The sequence below is a fragment of the Parasteatoda tepidariorum genome, chromosome 5 (assembly GCF_043381705.1).
Source record: "Parasteatoda tepidariorum isolate YZ-2023 chromosome 5, CAS_Ptep_4.0, whole genome shotgun sequence".
In the NCBI taxonomy this organism is placed as follows: Eukaryota; Metazoa; Arthropoda; class Arachnida; order Araneae; family Theridiidae; genus Parasteatoda; species Parasteatoda tepidariorum.
In genome coordinates this window covers 31,848,843-31,868,679 of record NC_092208.1, presented here as the reverse complement: position 1 = coordinate 31,868,679, position 19,837 = coordinate 31,848,843, and the positions used below count along the sequence as shown (strand labels likewise).

Below are 19,837 nucleotides of genomic sequence, written 5' to 3'. Positions count from 1 at the left end.
ATTGCAAATATATTTTTATGATCAGTAAATTATTGTAGAAATGAATGTCAATGACACAAATTCCTAAAAAAGTAATTCTATCAAACTCTTTGATTGAAAAATGCTCATTTTGAAAAATAATAGCCCTTTTTTTCATAAAAATCACGTGGTATGACGTTGTGGCCATTGCGCAATAATTGTCTGACAATCGGGAAGGTTTTTGTTTTGAAATTATAAACAGTCCATCAACTTTTATTTTATTTTTGAACTTTAAACTGCCTTCCTGATAATATTATTTCCTGATAGTAATAAAGGTAATTATTAAATATAATCACCGTAAAATTTCTGTGAAAGAAACTGTTTCTAGTTTCAGCAATCATTCTTATTTTGTATTGTTTTTGAAGTTAAAACAAAAATTATTGTAAGCTATTTTGTCTCTTTTATTGTGATATATTTATACCAAAACTTTCTATCATTTTATATAGAATGGCTGGGTATCCAAATTTACCAAATGATCAATTTTTACCTTCTCCTACTTCATCTTATGCCCCCAGAACTCCTCCACCACAAAGAACAAATATTCCTCCAGCAGTGAGTTACATATTTGATTTTAAATTATTAATCTGTCATTATTAGTGTTTAAATCATGCCTTATACCTTACAGGCTAATTATGTACCGCCATCAAGTTCTCCATATCCTGTTGGGGTAGGTGAACTTTTCCTTATTACTCACCTTTACGTTACGCATGAATCATTTTTATTTTGTTTCGAAACTTGCCTTCAGATGAAGACGATATTCTCTTTCCGCTCAGTTTAAAGTTTAGTGACAAATATTATATTGTAGTTTTTATTTATTTGCATCTCTAAAATCTGGAAATGGATGCGTCAAATCCAAAGGTATACAGTATATGATGATTCTGTAAAGATTGTACTGTTATCTTTTTGTGGTATATTTTAAAGTAGTTTGTTTATGTTGAAGATATCAGTGTATATTTATATACATAAAAGTCTTCATCCAGTAGTTTGACAGCCTTTTGGTCGTTATGACTGTGTTATTATTGTCATTGTTAGAATTTAAAATCTTCAGTTGTTTTCATAAATTATTTCTTAAGAGAATCAGAGCTGAAGTTTTCACAAAGAAATTTTCTTTAATAACTTTTTTGTTTTAATTTATAACACAAACAGCAGTTTATTTTTTTCTAAAATACAAATCATGGTTTTCATAAGAAGTCTAAAAACTTAAAATATAATTAGTATTTTTAAATAGCTATACGGGTTAATTAGTTTTAAACCTTTTTTCATGTTTTAATTGTTAATTTTTTTATAAATATCAGAAATTCTTACCATATAAATTAATTATAATTTAAATTTACTTCGTAACACTGTAAATATTAGCAAAGGAATGTTTTTTCAATTAAGAGTAACAATAAATTTGTGAGACTCTTATTGCAAAATTATTAGTGTTATTATTAGTGTAAAATTATAAATTGTGATGGCATGTCTTCGGATCATCCTCCGGGATGTTTCCCAGACCGTCGCCAATAGCCCATTGTGCAGCTCTAGTGCGACGTAAATTAACAACAGCAAAATTATTGGATTGTAAGAATTAATCATATTTACTTCCTTAAAGAAGGAGCACTCCTTCAGAACTAAATTTTCCACAACAGTCCTGAAACAAATATCTGTTTGGTTTAAATAACATAACCAATAAATGAGGTATTAGAAAGAAAGAAAAATAACATTATGAAGGTTTTATGAGAAACAATTGCAAACATTAAAGACAATTTAAAGTTAAAGTTTAGTTTTTAATTAAAATTTTATTCAAGAGATAGCCGTGCTTAAGTTACTCTATGTAGGTTATTGCCCAGTGTTACCATAATTTATGGGTGCTGACCAACAAAAAAAAAACTGACTAATTTTGGAAAAGAGAAAGAATTTTTTTAAAGTTTATATTTGTAATTGGGGCAAGAATGTAGTTTTGACAGTACAGAACAAAAATCATGAAAATTAACAAAGCATTTTATGTTCTCAAAATAAACGACATTGATTTAAATTATCATTTAAGGAAAAAGATATAGAAATGTATTATTTATTTTTACTTAAATTTAAAACTTACCAAAAAGGTTTGTTAACACACCATAAAACAATGTTTTCAAAAAAACCATTTGCAGTAATAAAGAAATGCAGTAAGAGAACGAGCTTAACAAAGCCTGGTGCAAATATTTTTATTGCAATAATTTACGTGTGACAAAGCTTTATATATATATATATATATATATATATATATATATATATATATATATATATATATATATATATATATATATATATATATATATATATATATATATATATATATATATATATATATATATATATATATATATATATATATATATATATATATATATATATATATATATATATATATATATATATATATATATATATATATATATATATATATATATATATATATATATATATATATATATATATATATATATATATATATATATATATATATATATATATATATATATATATATATATATATATATATATATATATATATATATATATATATATATATATATATATATATATATATATATATATATATATATATATATATATATATATATATATATATATATATATATATATATATATATATATATATATATATATATATATATATATATATATATATATATATATATATATATATATATATATATATATATATATATATATATATATATATATATATATATATATATATATATATATATATATATATATATATATATATATATATATATATATATATATATATATATATATATATATATATATATATATATATATATATATATATATATATATATATATATATATATATATATATATATATATATATATATATATATATATATATATATATATATATATATATATATATATATATATATATATATATATATATATATATATATATATATATATATATATATATATATATATATATATATATATATATATATATATATATATATATATATATATATATATATATATATATATATATATATATATATATATATATATATATATATATATATATATATATATATATATATATATATATATATATATATNATGTATACATAATATTACAAAAGATGTGAGCTTTCAAAAGTACAAGATTTTGGTTACTATTCAAAATATAAGTGTTTCTTCAAAATTTTAAATTTATTTTTTCTAGAACATATTTAGAAACACTATCCTTCATAAAAAATATATAAATTTTATGTATTAATTAAATTTCACATATGAATATAGGTTTTCGACATTTTTGACAGTAAGGTTTTTGACGTGACGGTTTAAACCATGGTTTAAACTGTCAAAAACTGTCACATGTCAAAAACCTGCCAACCCTGAATTAAATGTAAGTTAGTGTCTAAAAAAATATTTTCATGTTGAAACTTTTGCTCCTAAATTAAATTTTATATTATATATTGTGCTCCTAAATTAAATTCAATATTATATATTGTAGCAGCATGAGAAAATTTCTAAATATAAGTTAGAATATTATATTTTAAGAATCTTAATGAAACTGTTTAATAATGTGATCAAATTTTATAATTTGATCTCATTTGTTATTGTATTATCAATGTACTGTTGCTAAAACAATCATTGTTGTCTATGCCCTTTTGTTAATATGATCAATATTGTTATAGATGCACTATTGTCAAAAATAAATAAAATAACACCTCTTCTTATAGGGATTGCAAGGTACTTTGTCCTCAGTTGGTAAAGATCTTGGTGGAATGTTAAAAGGGTTGACAAAAGCTGGTGCTAAAGCATTAAATAAAGTCTTAGACCATCCAACTTTAGTAAGTAAAATTTAAAATAGTTCTTAAGCGATATAATATTTAGTGTACATTATTATCTTGAAATATTGTTCTCATTTTTAAAATATGATTTTTTTTAACTACAAACCTTAAATTCTGTTCTTTATATAAAAAAGTTCTTATTTATTATGTATGCTAGAGTTTTATATACTATTAGACTAGAAATAATAGGTAAAATTTTTTAATTTAAGAAAATTATGAGTATGCAGAAGAAGAGTTGAATATTTGTTATTTTAGTTTTTCAAATATTGTTAATTCATTTATGTCTACATAGTTTTTATCCATATGACTACAACCTTATTAAATTAATTCTGAATTAGGCTAAACTTTATGTCAAGTTATTGGGTCATTGCTGCAAAGGTTACAATGTAATACTCTTCTAAAGAATTCAATGGTATAATTTTAAAATTATTAATATCTCCTAAAAAATATTCGTTTGCATCCATATATTTAGAGCAATAATTCAGTCTACATTTCATTAAATTTAAAGTACATATCATTATTCATAACATTCAATGATGAGTGTCAAAAGCTGTTTGTTCCTTTTACTGTTTACTTTTTTAAGAAATTTTGCTGAATATAATATGATTTATTGCATAAATTATATATTTTCTTTGTCTGACAAATAATTATTTGGTTAAAAAAAATATTGGGCTTTATTGGCATTTGCAAAGTTCTTTTTTTCCCCCCGAAAATTGTCTCATTCATCTATACGAAATAATACTATTTAGCTTTTTATTACTCTGTAATTTAGACAAACATTATCTTAGCAGCTGTGACTGTAGATAATAAATTCTAAATAAATATACTTTAGGTGCATGCTGCTTAAGGAATTCTGGTTGCTTAAAAAAGTTGGAAGATTTGGAGGCAAATAGTTTTACATTTCTATTGGTTTGTAATATTTTTGATATCAGTGACCCCAAACTGAGTACACTAAGAAGGATTAAAACCCATGTGTTATGTTAACGCATGGGTTTTAAAACCATGGGGATTAAAACCATGAGAAGGATTAAAACCAATTTTTTATTATTATTAATATAATAATAAAGATATATGTTGATTTTTTTCTTCAAAAATATTGGTAAGAAAAGTTTTAAAAGTTTACTGTATAGATGGGAAGAATTAACGATGGTTCTTTTTTACCCCATGGAATGGCATTAAGCATAAATATTGTTTGTTAGTAAGTTTATTATTTATGAAATAGTTTTCTATTTCTCAGTTTTTTTTTAAATGCATTCTTTTTTTTTAATTTTAAGCTCTTTTCTTCTCTTTGCACTCTCAGGTCTGCATTATCTGATTTTTGTAATTCAAAATTTTGTTATTGAGCGTTTCATTTAATATTATTAATTTTTCAGGAAAATGTAAAGAGTGGCAATGTTATTCAATTTGTGTCTCGTATAACTGGTCAATCTCTCCAAATTTTACAATCTCCTGATGGCAGATTAGTACTAGATTCCCTTGGTGGAGATGGTCACCAGTTTGTCAATGGTAATTTAAAGAAAATGCTTTTTTTTTATATGTATATATTTATTAACTTGGTGTTTTATCAACAGAAAAAAATGAATAAAATAGTTAATAAGTAAAAAAATTATGCAGTAAATATAGCTGCTTCATATTTATGACCTTCTCTTGCTTTATTACTAATTATTATATGAAGTAATACTCAATATTTTGCTCTTAAATTGCATATTCAAGTTAATTTCTCTAACAATAATCATTGTAGCCACTCTGTTATTATGAGCAATTTTTTCATAGGATCGAAATAAACTTCCTTAGCCACTGCAAACTCATTCACTTAATTTCTTGAGAGAAAGTAGTTGTGTGAAAATTACAGAAATATTATAAAAGGTTTTATTTTTAATTATTATTCCCATTTTATTAGTAATGGGAAATGCCCTAACTAAACTAACCTATTTTATTTCTTAAGCTTTAAAGTTTAAATTTCTGTAGCAACATAGAAATTTTTCGCGTTTTTAAATGATTTGGTAAGGTATATTGAGTAATTTTTATGAAAGGATGCGTAACTAAATCTAAATATTTTTAATTTGATTATTTAGTGTTATTATAAATATTAAATACTCTCTTGTGTTTTAATATGTTTTTACAGCTCATTTCACTGTTGTGCAAGACAGGGAAGGATACATACTTCTTCAGAATAATTTCAATTATCTAGCCATTAAGGATGGAGTTGCCCAACTTTACTCTGCAGTAAATAACTTTTCTCTGAATTCTTTTCATAGATGTTAATTATAATATTATTTATGATATCCCTTAAAATTACTCTGTCATGAAATTTTATATATTCTAGAGCAGGGGTGGCGAACCTTTATACACCAACGTGCCATTTTTTCTAAAAAAAACTGTTTAATGATGTCATAGACGTGCCGTCAAGTAATTTTGACTTCGTGATTATTGGGAAAATAATAATACTAAATACTATCAACTCAAAACTATTTACATTGAAAAAAAATATACATTTTGCAATGTCTCAGTTATAGGCGTAATTCAACTTAAAGTAACATCAGTGTGACTTCTGTTGCTGCAGATTAGATGACAAATAACTTATATTAGGTTGTAAGATGTTAGTTTAAGCAAGACTGTTAATTTCTTTTTGCTAGTTACTTATTGTTAACTTGTTTTTTATGGTTATTAATTGTTTTTTTAGTATTAATTGTTAATTTTTTTATTAATAGTTGTTTATTATTTTGTTTGTTCTTGTGATTTTTAATTTAATTGTTACATATGCTTCATAATGTAATAACATTTGTGTAATAACAATTCATAGTGCAATAACAATTGCGATCGGTGGGGTGCCCAAAATATTGTGTCACGTGCCATTGGTTCGCCATCCCTGTTCTAGAGTAAAAAAAAGAAAATTTGTTTTTTATTCATATTATGAAATCATTTATAAATTTTTAAGGACTAGATATAAGTTAGAATCATTTATTAATGATACTGAAATTGTTTGTACTGCATAAGTTATTTAAACTGAACTCTAAAAATTTAATTTCAATTTGAGATAAAGTTACTGCTTCATTGTATAGAAAAAAATTTCCTTAACTATCTAAAAGTTTAAATTGTTGTCTAAAACTAATAAAAATGCATGCTTCATAAATTGCTAACATCTTAACATATCACTATTGGCATAATAAAAAAAATTTAAAAATTCAAATGATTAAATAGATTTAGTGCTAAAGCAGCTTTCAGCAGCTCTGCTTTAAACAGCTTGATAGCTTTAAACAGCTCTGATCAATTACTTATATAAGTAATTTCCATTTCTAGACTACTTTCCTTAAAAAATATTCATAATATAAATGTTTAAGTAAAATACCAATTAAGTTTATACTTTGATAATAGGAAATAAACCTTGCCTATATTTCTTGTCAGCAAAATATAGGCTATAAATCCTTAACATTCATTTAAATCATTTGCGTTATAGTATTTACTACCATCATTTTAATTTGCTATTTGAAAAAAGCTCTCTAAGGTTGCTTGGCGACTCTTTGTTGCCAGATGCACTTGAAACCTTTTCTCTCTCCGAAAGCACTTAAACACCTTCATCTAGAGAGGTCTGCAAAATTGAAAGACAAAAACTATATTTTCTCAAGAACCTTCAATTTTCTCAAAAATGTCTCTTTGGACCTATTTCTATTAAGCTATTCATTTTCAGAATAATAACTAGCCTTTATCTAATTAGTTTGAATTTCCATATTAATAATTTTTATATAATTGTGTAGAAAATGTGTTATTTATTTTTAATGATTGCTTATTTCAGGGTCCCGGAGGTCTTCCTACTCCCGAATGCCGGTTTAAAGTTAGAGAAGTTCTAATGCAAAATCAGTTTGTCACTCTAGAATGTGTTTCTGAAAGAGGAAGATATATGGCAGTTATGCCCAATGGTCAAATGAAATCTTCAATTGCTACTAGTGGAGCTGACCAAGACACACATTTTGCTATTCGTTTGATTGTAAGTTGTTTGAATTCTATGTTATCTTTAGGTAAATGGTTCATATCCAGAGAAAAAGCCCCCAAAATGAGCAGTCAGGTATTTAAAAAAAGAAAACTATTGCAAAACTTTCGCTCTAATAAATTTTGTCAGTGTCTTGGTAACCATTCACCAATAAAATATTCCTAATTTTTTGTACCGTCATGTGGGGCTACTTTGTGCAGGATTTCGCAGTTTTTGAATTTTGACATGTAAAAAAACTATGTTAATTCAAACTTTAGTAAAATTTATCGATATTATATTCATAACTGGACTCAGACGAGTGAATTTGATCAATATTGGCATTTGTATGTAATATTTACAAATAATAAGTCAAAACATACCTTGTGCAGCAATAGGAATTCAGTTTAATAATCATGCTTTTAGTAAAATATTGATATAAAATTGTTAAAAAAAGTTAATTCTTGACACTTTTAATAACAAAAACATCAAGATATGTAAAGATATTAGTTTGAAAATAATTTTCATCATTAAAAAAACATTTTTTATAAAGAATTATTTCTTAAAAGGAATGTTTATTTCAAAACATTTGAGTTGAAGCAAAAGGAAACCATATACATTTTTGAACATTGAAATGGATGACATTTCAAAAATAATAATTATTACATATTCATTAACATTTATAATATTGATAAATTTGAACATAACATGCTTGAATGAACATGACAGAACTTGCTCTTCAGTTTCTGTCAAAATCACCTGATTTCCTATGAAATATATTTTTATGTGTTAAATCATTTGATTAATTAATTAGAAAAATCTTTGTGGAGGAAAAATAATAGTTTACCAGCACGTTTTACGTGTTTCTTGTGAATTTTATTAGAGATAGTATTTCTGTGGATTTTGTACTTCCGAGAAGCTTCTGCAATCGACATACCACCAGCAACTGCTTGCAAACATTGTTGCAGCTTTTCTAAAGTGTAATCATGGTAGTTTCTCGTTCCAGGTATTTTTTTTATAACGTCTGACAATTTTTCTGTCGAAAAAAAAAACAAATGAAGCTTTGCACAAAGTAGCCCCGCAGTGCATTTTTTTTTTCATTTTCCGTTTATTTGTTATTAATTTTCAAAAGTTTTTAACGCTAACATGATGTAATTGTTTATTAATATGTAAATAAAAAATTTTGCACTTACGACAATTGTTTTATCAACGTCTTTGCATTTCCCAGCTAAAGTTTCCAAGCGCTGCTTTTCGACGCCCGACGTTCTCGGAAAGTTGTTGACATTGGATAAACAAAACACACTCTGAGATTGTTTTAAAATTCGAAATTTTTTTTGTAGTAATAGAGGAGACTTCTATCTTCAAATTCCACACTTTTTTAACGTGAAAAAAAAACATAATACTGAATAGCAGCACTCGAGAAGTGTCAAATTCGAATTTGCACAATGTAGCCCCACATGACGGTATTCTTAAAAATTATTTCTACATTTTGAGAGTTCCTAAAAAATTATGTATCGAAAAAAGATTTTTTTACTTTACTTATTGCTTGCTTGAGAATTTTTTGATAAGTAATTCTTAAAAGAAAAATTTCATGAGTAATTCTTAATTTCATAAGTAATTCTATTCACATACTTAAGTTGAAAAATACTTAAAAAAAGAAATGCTATTTCATTTTTAATAAATAAGTTAAAAAATTTTCAATTTTTAAAATTTAAAAAAACTCTTTTTTTTAAATAGGTTCAAATATTTTTTTTTTTTGTTGCAAAAATTTGTGTACCCCTATATTATTTTAAATATATGTTGCTTATTATATATATTCTTTATGGATATAACGACTATTCATAAAAAATTTAATAACCTTTACTATCCAACATTAGAAATTTAAGAATACAATAAAAATTATATGAGATCTTTTTTTTTTTAGTTTTACAGTAAAAAAAATTATTGTAGTCAATGTAAAATTGTTGTCACCAGGATAATATAGTTTTTTTTTCCGCTTTATTGATTGTAGAAAAATCTCCCTTGTATAGAGTGTTTTATTAATTGCACAATACTTTGCATAAACTGGTGGATTTTTTTTCTCATTTTGGCAGCTCTTTTTAATCAGTTAATGTGTTCTAGAAAGAAAATCATAATATAAAATTCTTTACTTTTGGTGTGTACATCGTTAGTTACTTATTAATTGTTTTAGGGTTATAAGACTATCTTCACAAAATTTTCATACAGTTAACCTTTTTTAAATAATATTTTGACTATGTTACTTCCTTATCATTACTGATTTAATCATTATAAAAAAATTAATGCATATCTGCAACTTTTATTATTTTTTATTAATAATTTTTTTCTTGTGATTTTAGTTTAGTCCTCACGGAAATATGTCGAAGAAATAACTCCAATCTCAATCTCCTGTTATCCACTTTTAGCTATTTTGAAAGTTTATTTACTCTACTGCAAAGTTTCTCTACACTTGTATTATTTGAATTTTTCACTTTTTTGTTTAGTTCAAGAGCTACATCAAATAGTGTGCTTGTGTAGTTTTTTTATTGTAAAATGTTTAATCTACAAAATCTCATTTTTATTTTCACAAAAAATGAAATAAAAAAGAATTCACCTTTTGAAAAACTAATGTTTTTAAATCTGTAGTATTTCGTGTGTTTTTAGCTAAAATTTTGCATAAATTTAATTAACTTGAGCTAATTTAAGTTTTATATCTATAACAATGAGTGTGTCAGAAAACAAATGGCTTTTTTTTAATAATTAAATGTGCAAAGAATTAGATTGATTAATTTTTAAAATTTTTTTAAACATAATTGGTTATAATTATTTTTAGTTTCAATTTCTATGTTTCAATGTATTACTTTTTTTATATTTAAAAAATTACTTTTTAAAGCACAAATTTTTATTAATGTGAAATAATATATAAAAAAAATAATGAAAAGATCTTATTTTGTTATATGAAGTAACATTTTTGGATTTGTGCATTTATGTGAAGATTATCACAGGTTATGTGAAGGTTACTATTATTTTTTATCAGAAAGAAACTTTATAATACTTTAGTATCTCTGAAATTAGCAATACAAAATTGCAACTGTTTCATTTTCTTTTCTCTCAAGTGCATTAAAATTTCATTTTTAGTTACTAAAACTTATATCAAAACAAAAATATACAAGAGATTATTTTGTTGATCTTAATTTTTACGCATGTTTATTGAATCTGCATAAAAATTTTAAATATTCTTTTTAATCGGTATAGAGATTATTTTTTATTGTAAAAAAATTATTTTTATGTATCTATAAAATGTTCTTGCTTTTTATTACATGCAAAGCTTTTAACTTGTTGCAGCATGTTTATCATTTTTCAAGTGCTTATACATTTTACAAAAGTACAAATTAGTCACTTATTATGCTAGCTGTGCTTCATTATTATCGATTATGTTATAGAACTAAACTAATTCACTCTCTTCATAAACTATAATCTCAGTGAATTTTCTTCCTTTTTATTATGTCTTCATCAAATTGAAAATTACTATATTTTTTAAATACACTTTTTGAAATATCATAGAGATTATAATTATCTTAAATTTCATACCTGTAAAAAGTTTTTTTAATGTTAAATAACACAACATTTGCATCTATTTATTATATTGTTACATATGATTTTTTCCTGTTGCAAAAAATAGTATTATTGTTTGTTAAAGTGGGAATTGAAAGCAATGATGTTTAAGATGTTTTAATTTAAAACTATGCAGTTTTCTTCTTGCAATGATAAAAAGAATACACAGTTTTTCAATGTGCAAAAAGTTAAAAAAGTTGGATTTCCTTCTTCAGTTTTGTATTGTCTTTTGTGTGCCCAGTTTTGTGTTTGAAAAAAAAATGTCAAACCTTATTTTTTATTTGTTTTATATCTAACCATATCATTTTTTTAAATTAAGTATATGCAAATAGTATGCTCTATGTTGAGATCTTTTTTTTTCTTGGGGGGGGGGGAAGTAAATATACAGTGCCTCGTTTTCTCTAATTTTTTTATTTGTATTTAAATATCAGCTTTATTTTTTCATCTACTTCAGTCAAACTCAGAATTTATAGTTTTGAGGCACCCTTGCATTCTTTCCTCTTTTAATTTTTTTTTAATTTCTCATTTTTCTTTTTATTTTTTTCCATCATACCTATTTTACAGTGCGGTCTGATTTTATAACTCTATGAGTAATATTTATTTTTAGTATATCCATTTCTGATTTTTATACTATTAGACTCTACTTTCATTTCCTTCTTTCTTTTCAGTTTACAATTGAAATCCTGTAAAACATTCTGAATGAGACTGATTTTACAAAAGTCGATTATATGAGTTTTAAATGATTAATTGGAATTATTTCATGTTCAGTTCAAATAAATCATAAAATAATTCTTTGCCCAAAATCTTATCTGTGATAGTTATAATTTGTTTGCCCATTTAGTAATGTTTTTTTATTAATAATTTTTTTATCACAATACATGCTATGATAATGAAAATCACTAAGTGCGATCTAAATTTTTATATTTATCTATTACTAGAAGTAAATATATGTTTGTGATTAAATTCTATAACTTCTAAAAGTAGTGTTTGTTAAAATTAAAAGTTTACCAATGTTTATCATAAAGAAGTTAAATTTTATGAACTAGATGTTTTTTATAGTATGGCATACTCATACGTGTTAAAAACTAATACCATGTAACTTAAAAAATTAGTTTCATGAAAACAATTGTAATAACTTTTATGGATTACATATATTAGTTATACTCTTAGGATTGAATCTTTCATGAATATTTTCTCTGCAAAATATAGGCTGTGCAATAAAATTTACTAAAGTGGAATCAAAATTTTTTATTCATTTAATGAGAAGGAAGAGAATTAGATTCAAATTTTAGATAAAGTTGTTCTTTGTAAAAAGTAAAACTTGAAGGTTGTATTTGCAGTTTACATTTTATGAACTAGATTTTTTGCTAAAGTTTGCTATGTATTATATGATGCATTTTTTATTGATAAATGATATTATGTAATTCTTGTAAGGCAATTCTTTCACTGTAATGAATATAGTCATATAAATTATCAAAAACAAAAATATTATGCATATGGATTATTGGTCACAGTTTTAGTATTGAAGTATTTTCAAATGCTTTTGTGTTTTGTGCTACAATTACTATTTATAATTCCTAAGTACTAAAAGATTTTTTTTTAAACTTTGTTCGTTCTATTTCTTACTCTAAATCAGAAAAATAACTTTTATAACAAGAACTTATTTACCATATCTTATTTTATTAATAATTTGAGATTTATTTGTAAAAACTGAGTTTCTCTTACCTTAAACCAATAATAGAAAAAGTTGTCTTCTATATCACACCATTCTGACTTTTTTATTTTTAAATTTTAGAAATAAAATGGCATAGATATGAATATGACTTTTAACTAATTTAACTTTTAGCTGTTGAATCAACATTTTTCCTTTCTGAAATTTATTTTAGACTGTAACCACAGGAGAATTAAAGTTCAAATTTAATTAGCGAGTAAAAATCATTTCCTTATAAAAGAAAATTTAATTTAGCAATATTTTATGTCTTACTTTCTATAAAATTCCATTACTAAATATATACTTTTATAAATTAAATAAAAATTATGAGACATATTTAATAATTACATTTTAAATCTGTTGATTTTTGAGGTAGGAAAATATTAATAGATTCTGAAACATAAATATATATAATTCCTTTTTATTTTTTGTGTTGTAATAAAAAAATTTATTAATTACAAAGATTTGTTCTGCAAACATGCTTTAAAATCAAAAAGTTTTCTGCAAAAATATGTATAACTATGAATTAAAATTTGAACCCTCTTAAAACCTAACGTCTGTCTAGAAGGTTGGCTGAACTTAAGTATGAGTTTGTACTTAGCAGGTCTCAAGTTTACTGTGCTTCTTAATATGCAGGGTATTTCATAATCACCTTCCTTAATATATATTTTTAGAATCCTTGTCAAAACAATTTTGCAATTACAAAATTTAAAGAAGGGAAATGCAAAAAAAGTCATCAAAATCTGACGAACCGCAATTGAGGTAGACCAGATTCAAAACATTGAAACCTATTTGATTGCCCAGAGAAATTGAGAAGAGGTAAAAGACAATTATTAGAATGACCTTCAAGTTTTTTTCCGCATTCAAACTTGTTTAGATCTCTTTCATCTTCTTCATCAAAATCTCTTTCATCATCTTCTTCTTCATTTTTTTTTCTTCATCTATTTTAAAAACCTGCAACCCCTTTTGTAATTACTTTTTTAATTCATTTTTGACGAAGATTCTAAATATATATACAGTCGACTCTCGATATAACGACCTGCGTGGTGGTCAGGGTGCAAATGGATGTTATAACGTATCTGCCGAATAATAATACCATAAATATTAACTCGTAGCATAAAAATACTTGACTAATTTTACAAAAGAAAATTCTCTACAACTATAAAAATTAGGTAAGAAACAAAAAATAATTGTATTAATGCAACTTTTATTTCTCTGTTAATATGTAAAAGTATCTTTTAAAATAATACTTCTTAAGTGAAAGATGATTAAAAATATTATGCTGGTTTGATAAATAACAATATTGAAAGATAACTTAGGAAATAATGGTTGAATTAATTTCTTTGAAACTTTTTCTCAGTAATATGATTTAATTCGGTCGCTATATTAAAATGAACGGTTCAATGCAGATGTTCTATTTAACATCAAAGTAACATTGCGTCTATGCAAAACAAGGGGGACTTTATAAAATGATCGCTGTGATGGGGATCGTACTAAAGATCGTAAATTGAGTATATAAATATATATTTAGTACAGTGATTTCAAAATACCCTGCATTACAGAGTTTTTTGACTAATTGCTTTCCTATTTGTTAATTTTAAATGCATTAACTTATGAGTTAGTTTTTTAAAAAATTGGTAACCTTGTTATCTATTCTAAGGTATAAGTATATACCAATACTTAAAGTAAGTTGTAATGTGATACTATGTGTTGACACTGAAAAAATTTTATGTAAGTTTAAGAAATAAATATCTATTTTTATGAGTGATATAGTGTTTCTTAATCTTTTGTCTTAATTTTGAAGAGCAGTGCAAAAAAGTAAAAATTTGAACACAGATATCTTTTGATCTAATGAACAGATTTTCACTTACTAAGGTGTGATCTTAATGTTCTAAATGTAAAGAAAACTTTAAAAATGTTTAATAGTTAATGCAAGCAATATTTTAATATCGAACGTAGTCTAGATTAAGCTTTTTTCTTTTTATGAATTTTTTTGTAATTTTTACTCTACTACTAAGTATGATAGCTGTACTACTAAGTATGATAGCTGTTAGTAAAATACGATCCCAATAGTTTAATCTAGGAAATTAGCCATTATTTTACTCCTAGGGCATTTTTTTAAATCTTGAGAACTATTAAAGCGAATATAAAAATATTTCTCTTTTTTTAAACGATTCCAGAGAGAAAAAATTTTAATTTTTACTATTTAATAATAATATAAGCATTTTTGTACTCAGATGTATAAAAACTTTTCTTAATCTAATGGGAACGAAATTCAAGTTCTCAAAAAATAAAGTTTTAAAATGTTGGAATATTAATATTTTGAAGATTTTTTTAGGAACTGATCTATTTTAATCAAACTTAGTTACTTAACAATACATAGTTTAAAATTATGCACAAATTAATATATCTTACAATGCTAATGTCCAACCTTATTTCTGACTAAATAATTTGAACTGCTTCATTTTTTGAGGAAAAAAGTCGAGAGTTATTTATTTCAACTCCCGGCTAATTTTTTCTTCTGTTTGCGCTTTGTAGTAGTAGTTGCATGCCTACTGCTATCTTTGTAAATCATTAAAAGATAATTGCCATCATAATGTGGACACTAAAGTCACATATTTTCAAAATAAAACAAAGATGATGCAAATATCTTTGACTATCAGCATAAAATTTATAAAACTTTTGACGGTATTTCACTATAAATTATTTATTTTTCCTTATTCAGCAGTATTTACCAGTAATATTTCTTGATCATCGTTTTTTAATATTATTCTCTGATACTTATGCGTTTTGTATGTTGATTATGACTTAAAGATTTAAACCAAGAAGTATTCTTTAATTATAAAGTAATCGCATGATATTACTTTAATCAATATTTCATGATAAAGATATTTAATTACAGTTTTTTTCTTATTGTTGAACAGTAATAAGTTTTATTTACTTTCATAAAAAAATTTCAGATAACACTCTGTTCGATGCCATTAAAATAATTACAAAATAACTACTTAAAAACCTAAAGCAAAGTTAAAAATTAACTAGTTTTTTTTATGGAAAATATGTAACAAGTTTTTACGGTAACCAAAAATTTTAAAAAATATGTTTTGGGATGGAAATTATAATGAGAACTGAGCAAAAGTGTTAGGTTAGAATTGAAAAACATATCTGTGTTAACACAATAAAAATATTGAGATCTTGATTTTTAATTTTGATGTAACCATCTGTTTCTCAACAAGAAACAAATTTCGAAACAATCGTGGTAGTTGGTGGTCTTACCGTTTTTTAAGTCAGTAATGATTATTTTTGTGCAAATATGTCGCAATTTAGTAAGAAGTTGTAGCTTCTTTTTATTTAATTGCCTAATCTGTGAACTGATCGTTAAGACACGGTTCCCAGTAGAACACCGAATTCAAGCATCACTGGCTGTGGTCAGTAAGCGGGTGGGTGATCACTTTGATCAGCCTGCGTAGGGATTGAGGGTGATAGGTATAGGTCCTCGTTAAACTGTTCTACCGTAAAGTGCGCGACTTCGCGCTCTTGTCTTCGGCCTACCAAAGCAGGGAAGCCATCCATTCTGCAGAGGATGTCTTCGGATCATTCTCAGGGATGGCGACAATAGCCATTGGCCCATTGTGCAGCTCTAGTGTGACGTAAATAAAGTACCTACCTGTGGACAGGGACAAGAAAGCAAATAAATTTCCGAGTGTCCAATCGACAGGATCTGATCAGATAGATTTCTTAGGGCGGTTCATTTTGTCGTTTAAAACATCGGTCGTTCACAAATAGTATTCCGTAGAAAAGTCAAAGGTTTTGAGGGTTACAACATTTGTTTTAACCCATAACATTTGGAACCTTTAATTACTGTTAGTCCTGGGTTCAACGGCGGTCATAAAATAAAATAAAATTACTGTTAGATCCAATCAACAGTTCATTTTTTATTTCATATTTTTATTGCCCTTAAGAAATTATTTAAGGTAAAATGCTATTGAAAAGGAAAATAATGATTTTTTTAATAAGTATGAATTTTCTAATTACAATGTATTTCATAAATTATTAAAATATTACACATTTATAAGACTTTCATTATTATTTCCCAGTAAGCTTTTTAAATGAAAATAAAATTGTCAAATTTGTTAATAAAGAAATATGCTTCATCATCATCATCAATGGCTCGACACTCCAGGGTGGGCATTGGCCTTCTCAAGAAGTTTTTTTTCAGGCTAACCTTTTTTTTTCTAATGTTTTCCAATTTTTAGTTTTTAAGACCAAAAGGTCTTTCTATGCTTCCCTAATAACAATTTTCAACGTTTTAAGCAGCTCGTTTTAGTTTTTTTATTTTAAAGAAAACCATATTTCTGCTTGTTTTATTCAGTTTCAGCTACAAGCATACTTTACACCAAAAACAAATTTTAACTATATTTCAATAGTCAGACATAAAAACCGACTTAAGATTATTCCTCTTATTAGGTGTTTTTAAAATAAAATCTTTTATTGGTAAATATGTTCGCAACTGACTTTATTTTCTTTATTTATAAAGTTGGGGTTCCGCCGAAGGAAGATTTGCCGCTGGTTTAAACTATACCCTTACTTATATCGGTTTCTTCCTTTGCAGTAAAAAAAAATCGAATTTTTTTTTCTCTGTATTCTACAGAGAATAATTAAAATTAGTTAAGTTATAATATTTTTTCCATTAAAGAATACTTAATAACTCACGTGCATCTTTGCTAAATCAAAGGTCGATATCCTAAAATGCAATTCGTAGAATACTCCTTCACCATTTTCAGTGTGCTCTAATTAAGACTCTCAACTCGACCTCTTTGCGAATCACCCTGGATTAGATCTCCTTTTCCTCTTGTTTTTTTCAGACTTTCTTTCCTCGTGGAAGAGTCAAACAAAAGAACTTTCCCTTGTCTGCCCAGTCATCAGCTCTGGTGCCTGCTTTTCGAGGTCAAACAACGCATTTTGGTTGATTAACGCTGCTCCGGTCAGTTGTTTTTCGAACAATCCTGAAAAAATAAATTGATGTAATTGTTTAAAAAAATCGTTTGCGGGGAAAAAATGTTTTATGATCTAGATTGGCCATCATGATGCGTAAGTGCAAGTGGATTGTAATGAAACATTCTATTCACAATTATTTGTTTTTAAGTGTGATATCTAGTAGCCGCATCGCATGCGTTATCGAATGATATAATGGCTTTAAAAAATTTTAACAAATCTAATGATAAGCATATTTAACGCATCCCATGTTTTCGAATCTTGCATATTGAATTTTTGCTGAAAAAACTATTCAATAAGCCAGAGACTTCAAAAAAAAAGACTTATTTTTTTTTATGGGGAGAATGGATAGAGAGTAAAATTACGTCTTTCGTTGTCAAATAAATATGAACAGTATTGAATTTATTTATTTTTTTCTAAAAAAAATCTATTATGCAATTTTATAAATTTTTAACGAAGAATAATTTCACTTAAAGTAAATAGTACGCTGTTTTTCCTTAAAATAAAGGAATAAAATTTTTTTGTTAACCAAGAAAATTTAAAGGAAATGAAAATTACAAGAATTAGAAAAATGCAATTCTTAAGGAGGGAGTAAGTAATACAATGAAATGTTCGCATTTTTATATTAATCCTAAATGATTATTGACCATATGTATGTTCTTAAATCTTACTGATTCAATAACTAGAATATAATGGGGAGGGGAGACAAACGTTCTTTTTCGGTAATTACATTTGAATAACAAGGCAAAAGAACGGTTTACGTCCATTTTTCACAAAAATGACGAATGAATCTGTTACATTTTGAGGATTACTAAGTTTTGACAAATCATTAACGTGAAAAATCATTTCTCCCCGAGAGTTATTATGCAGAGAATAGATGGGTCGTTCAGTGGAAAAACCTTTCCTTTCCGAATGCAAAATGTTTTTTTTTTCTTTTCGGAATCGGCTTTTATGAACTTAAACCATTTCCCCCCCGTGGTCTTAATTCTTTTCTAACCGATTCCGATATTGTTCCTCAAAACATAGAAGGTTATTTTGAATCCCTGACTACCTGAACAGTATGAACAAAAGTTTGAATTTCACCCACAAATAAAAAAAATTTTCCTGTTTTTAAAATTTTTTGTTTAAATAAACTGATAGCTACTTTTTTTTTTTTTTAAATTTAGCTCTCAGAAATATTTTAGTTTACTTTGCTATCTTTTTCAATAAACAAATCAAAATATATATTAAAAAGTAAAAATATTAAATTTTTTTTGTACATTCAAATAATTTAAAAATTAAGTTACAATGTCGTGTATAAAAGTATAAATTTTTTTTTAAAAACAAAAAGTTTTGTTCTTGTTACATATCCAATTAATTTTATCTTACCTGTGTCAATAACCGTGCGAAATGTCAGATGGTTTTACGGTTTGACAAAATAAAGCAGGGATTGACTTGAGAGGATTAGGAGAGATAATAACTTAGACTGACATTGATTTGCAGCACTTCCTTTCTCAATGAAATTTCCGTACAAAAAATGCATTATTTCTTTTTAAAACTCTACTGATGTGAGAACACAGTTTTTAAAATCACTACTTTTCCTTGTTTTTTAAATTACTATTTTTTCAAACATTCTTTCATTCTGTTTCTTATTTGTTCTTCTCTTCTGCTTGTTTTTTTTATGTCTAAGGAGACTAAAAC

At 25.3% G+C, this 19,837-nt stretch overlaps 1 protein-coding gene across 2 annotated transcripts; it reads left to right on the top strand.

The window, feature by feature from the left end:
* The first annotated feature begins 31 nt into the window (after nucleotides 1-31).
* Nucleotides 32-13,055, top strand: LOC107453086 (uncharacterized). 2 transcript variants are annotated; one of them, XM_043042760.2, is made up of 8 exons: nucleotides 32-293; nucleotides 465-570; nucleotides 644-685; nucleotides 3,768-3,878; nucleotides 5,252-5,384; nucleotides 6,004-6,104; nucleotides 7,672-7,863; nucleotides 10,200-13,055. In XM_043042760.2, exons 2-8 carry the CDS (start codon nucleotides 466-468, stop codon nucleotides 10,230-10,232), a joined length of 717 nt encoding a protein of 238 aa, XP_042898694.1. In that variant the 5' UTR covers nucleotides 32-293; nucleotide 465; the 3' UTR covers nucleotides 10,233-13,055. The 2 variants fall into 2 exon arrangements, with proteins under 2 accessions (XP_042898694.1, XP_042898695.1); XM_043042761.2 differs by lacking the exons at nucleotides 32-293; nucleotides 465-570 and having other exon boundaries at nucleotides 680-876; nucleotides 10,200-12,940.
* Nucleotides 13,056-19,837: the final 6,782 nt, after the last annotated feature.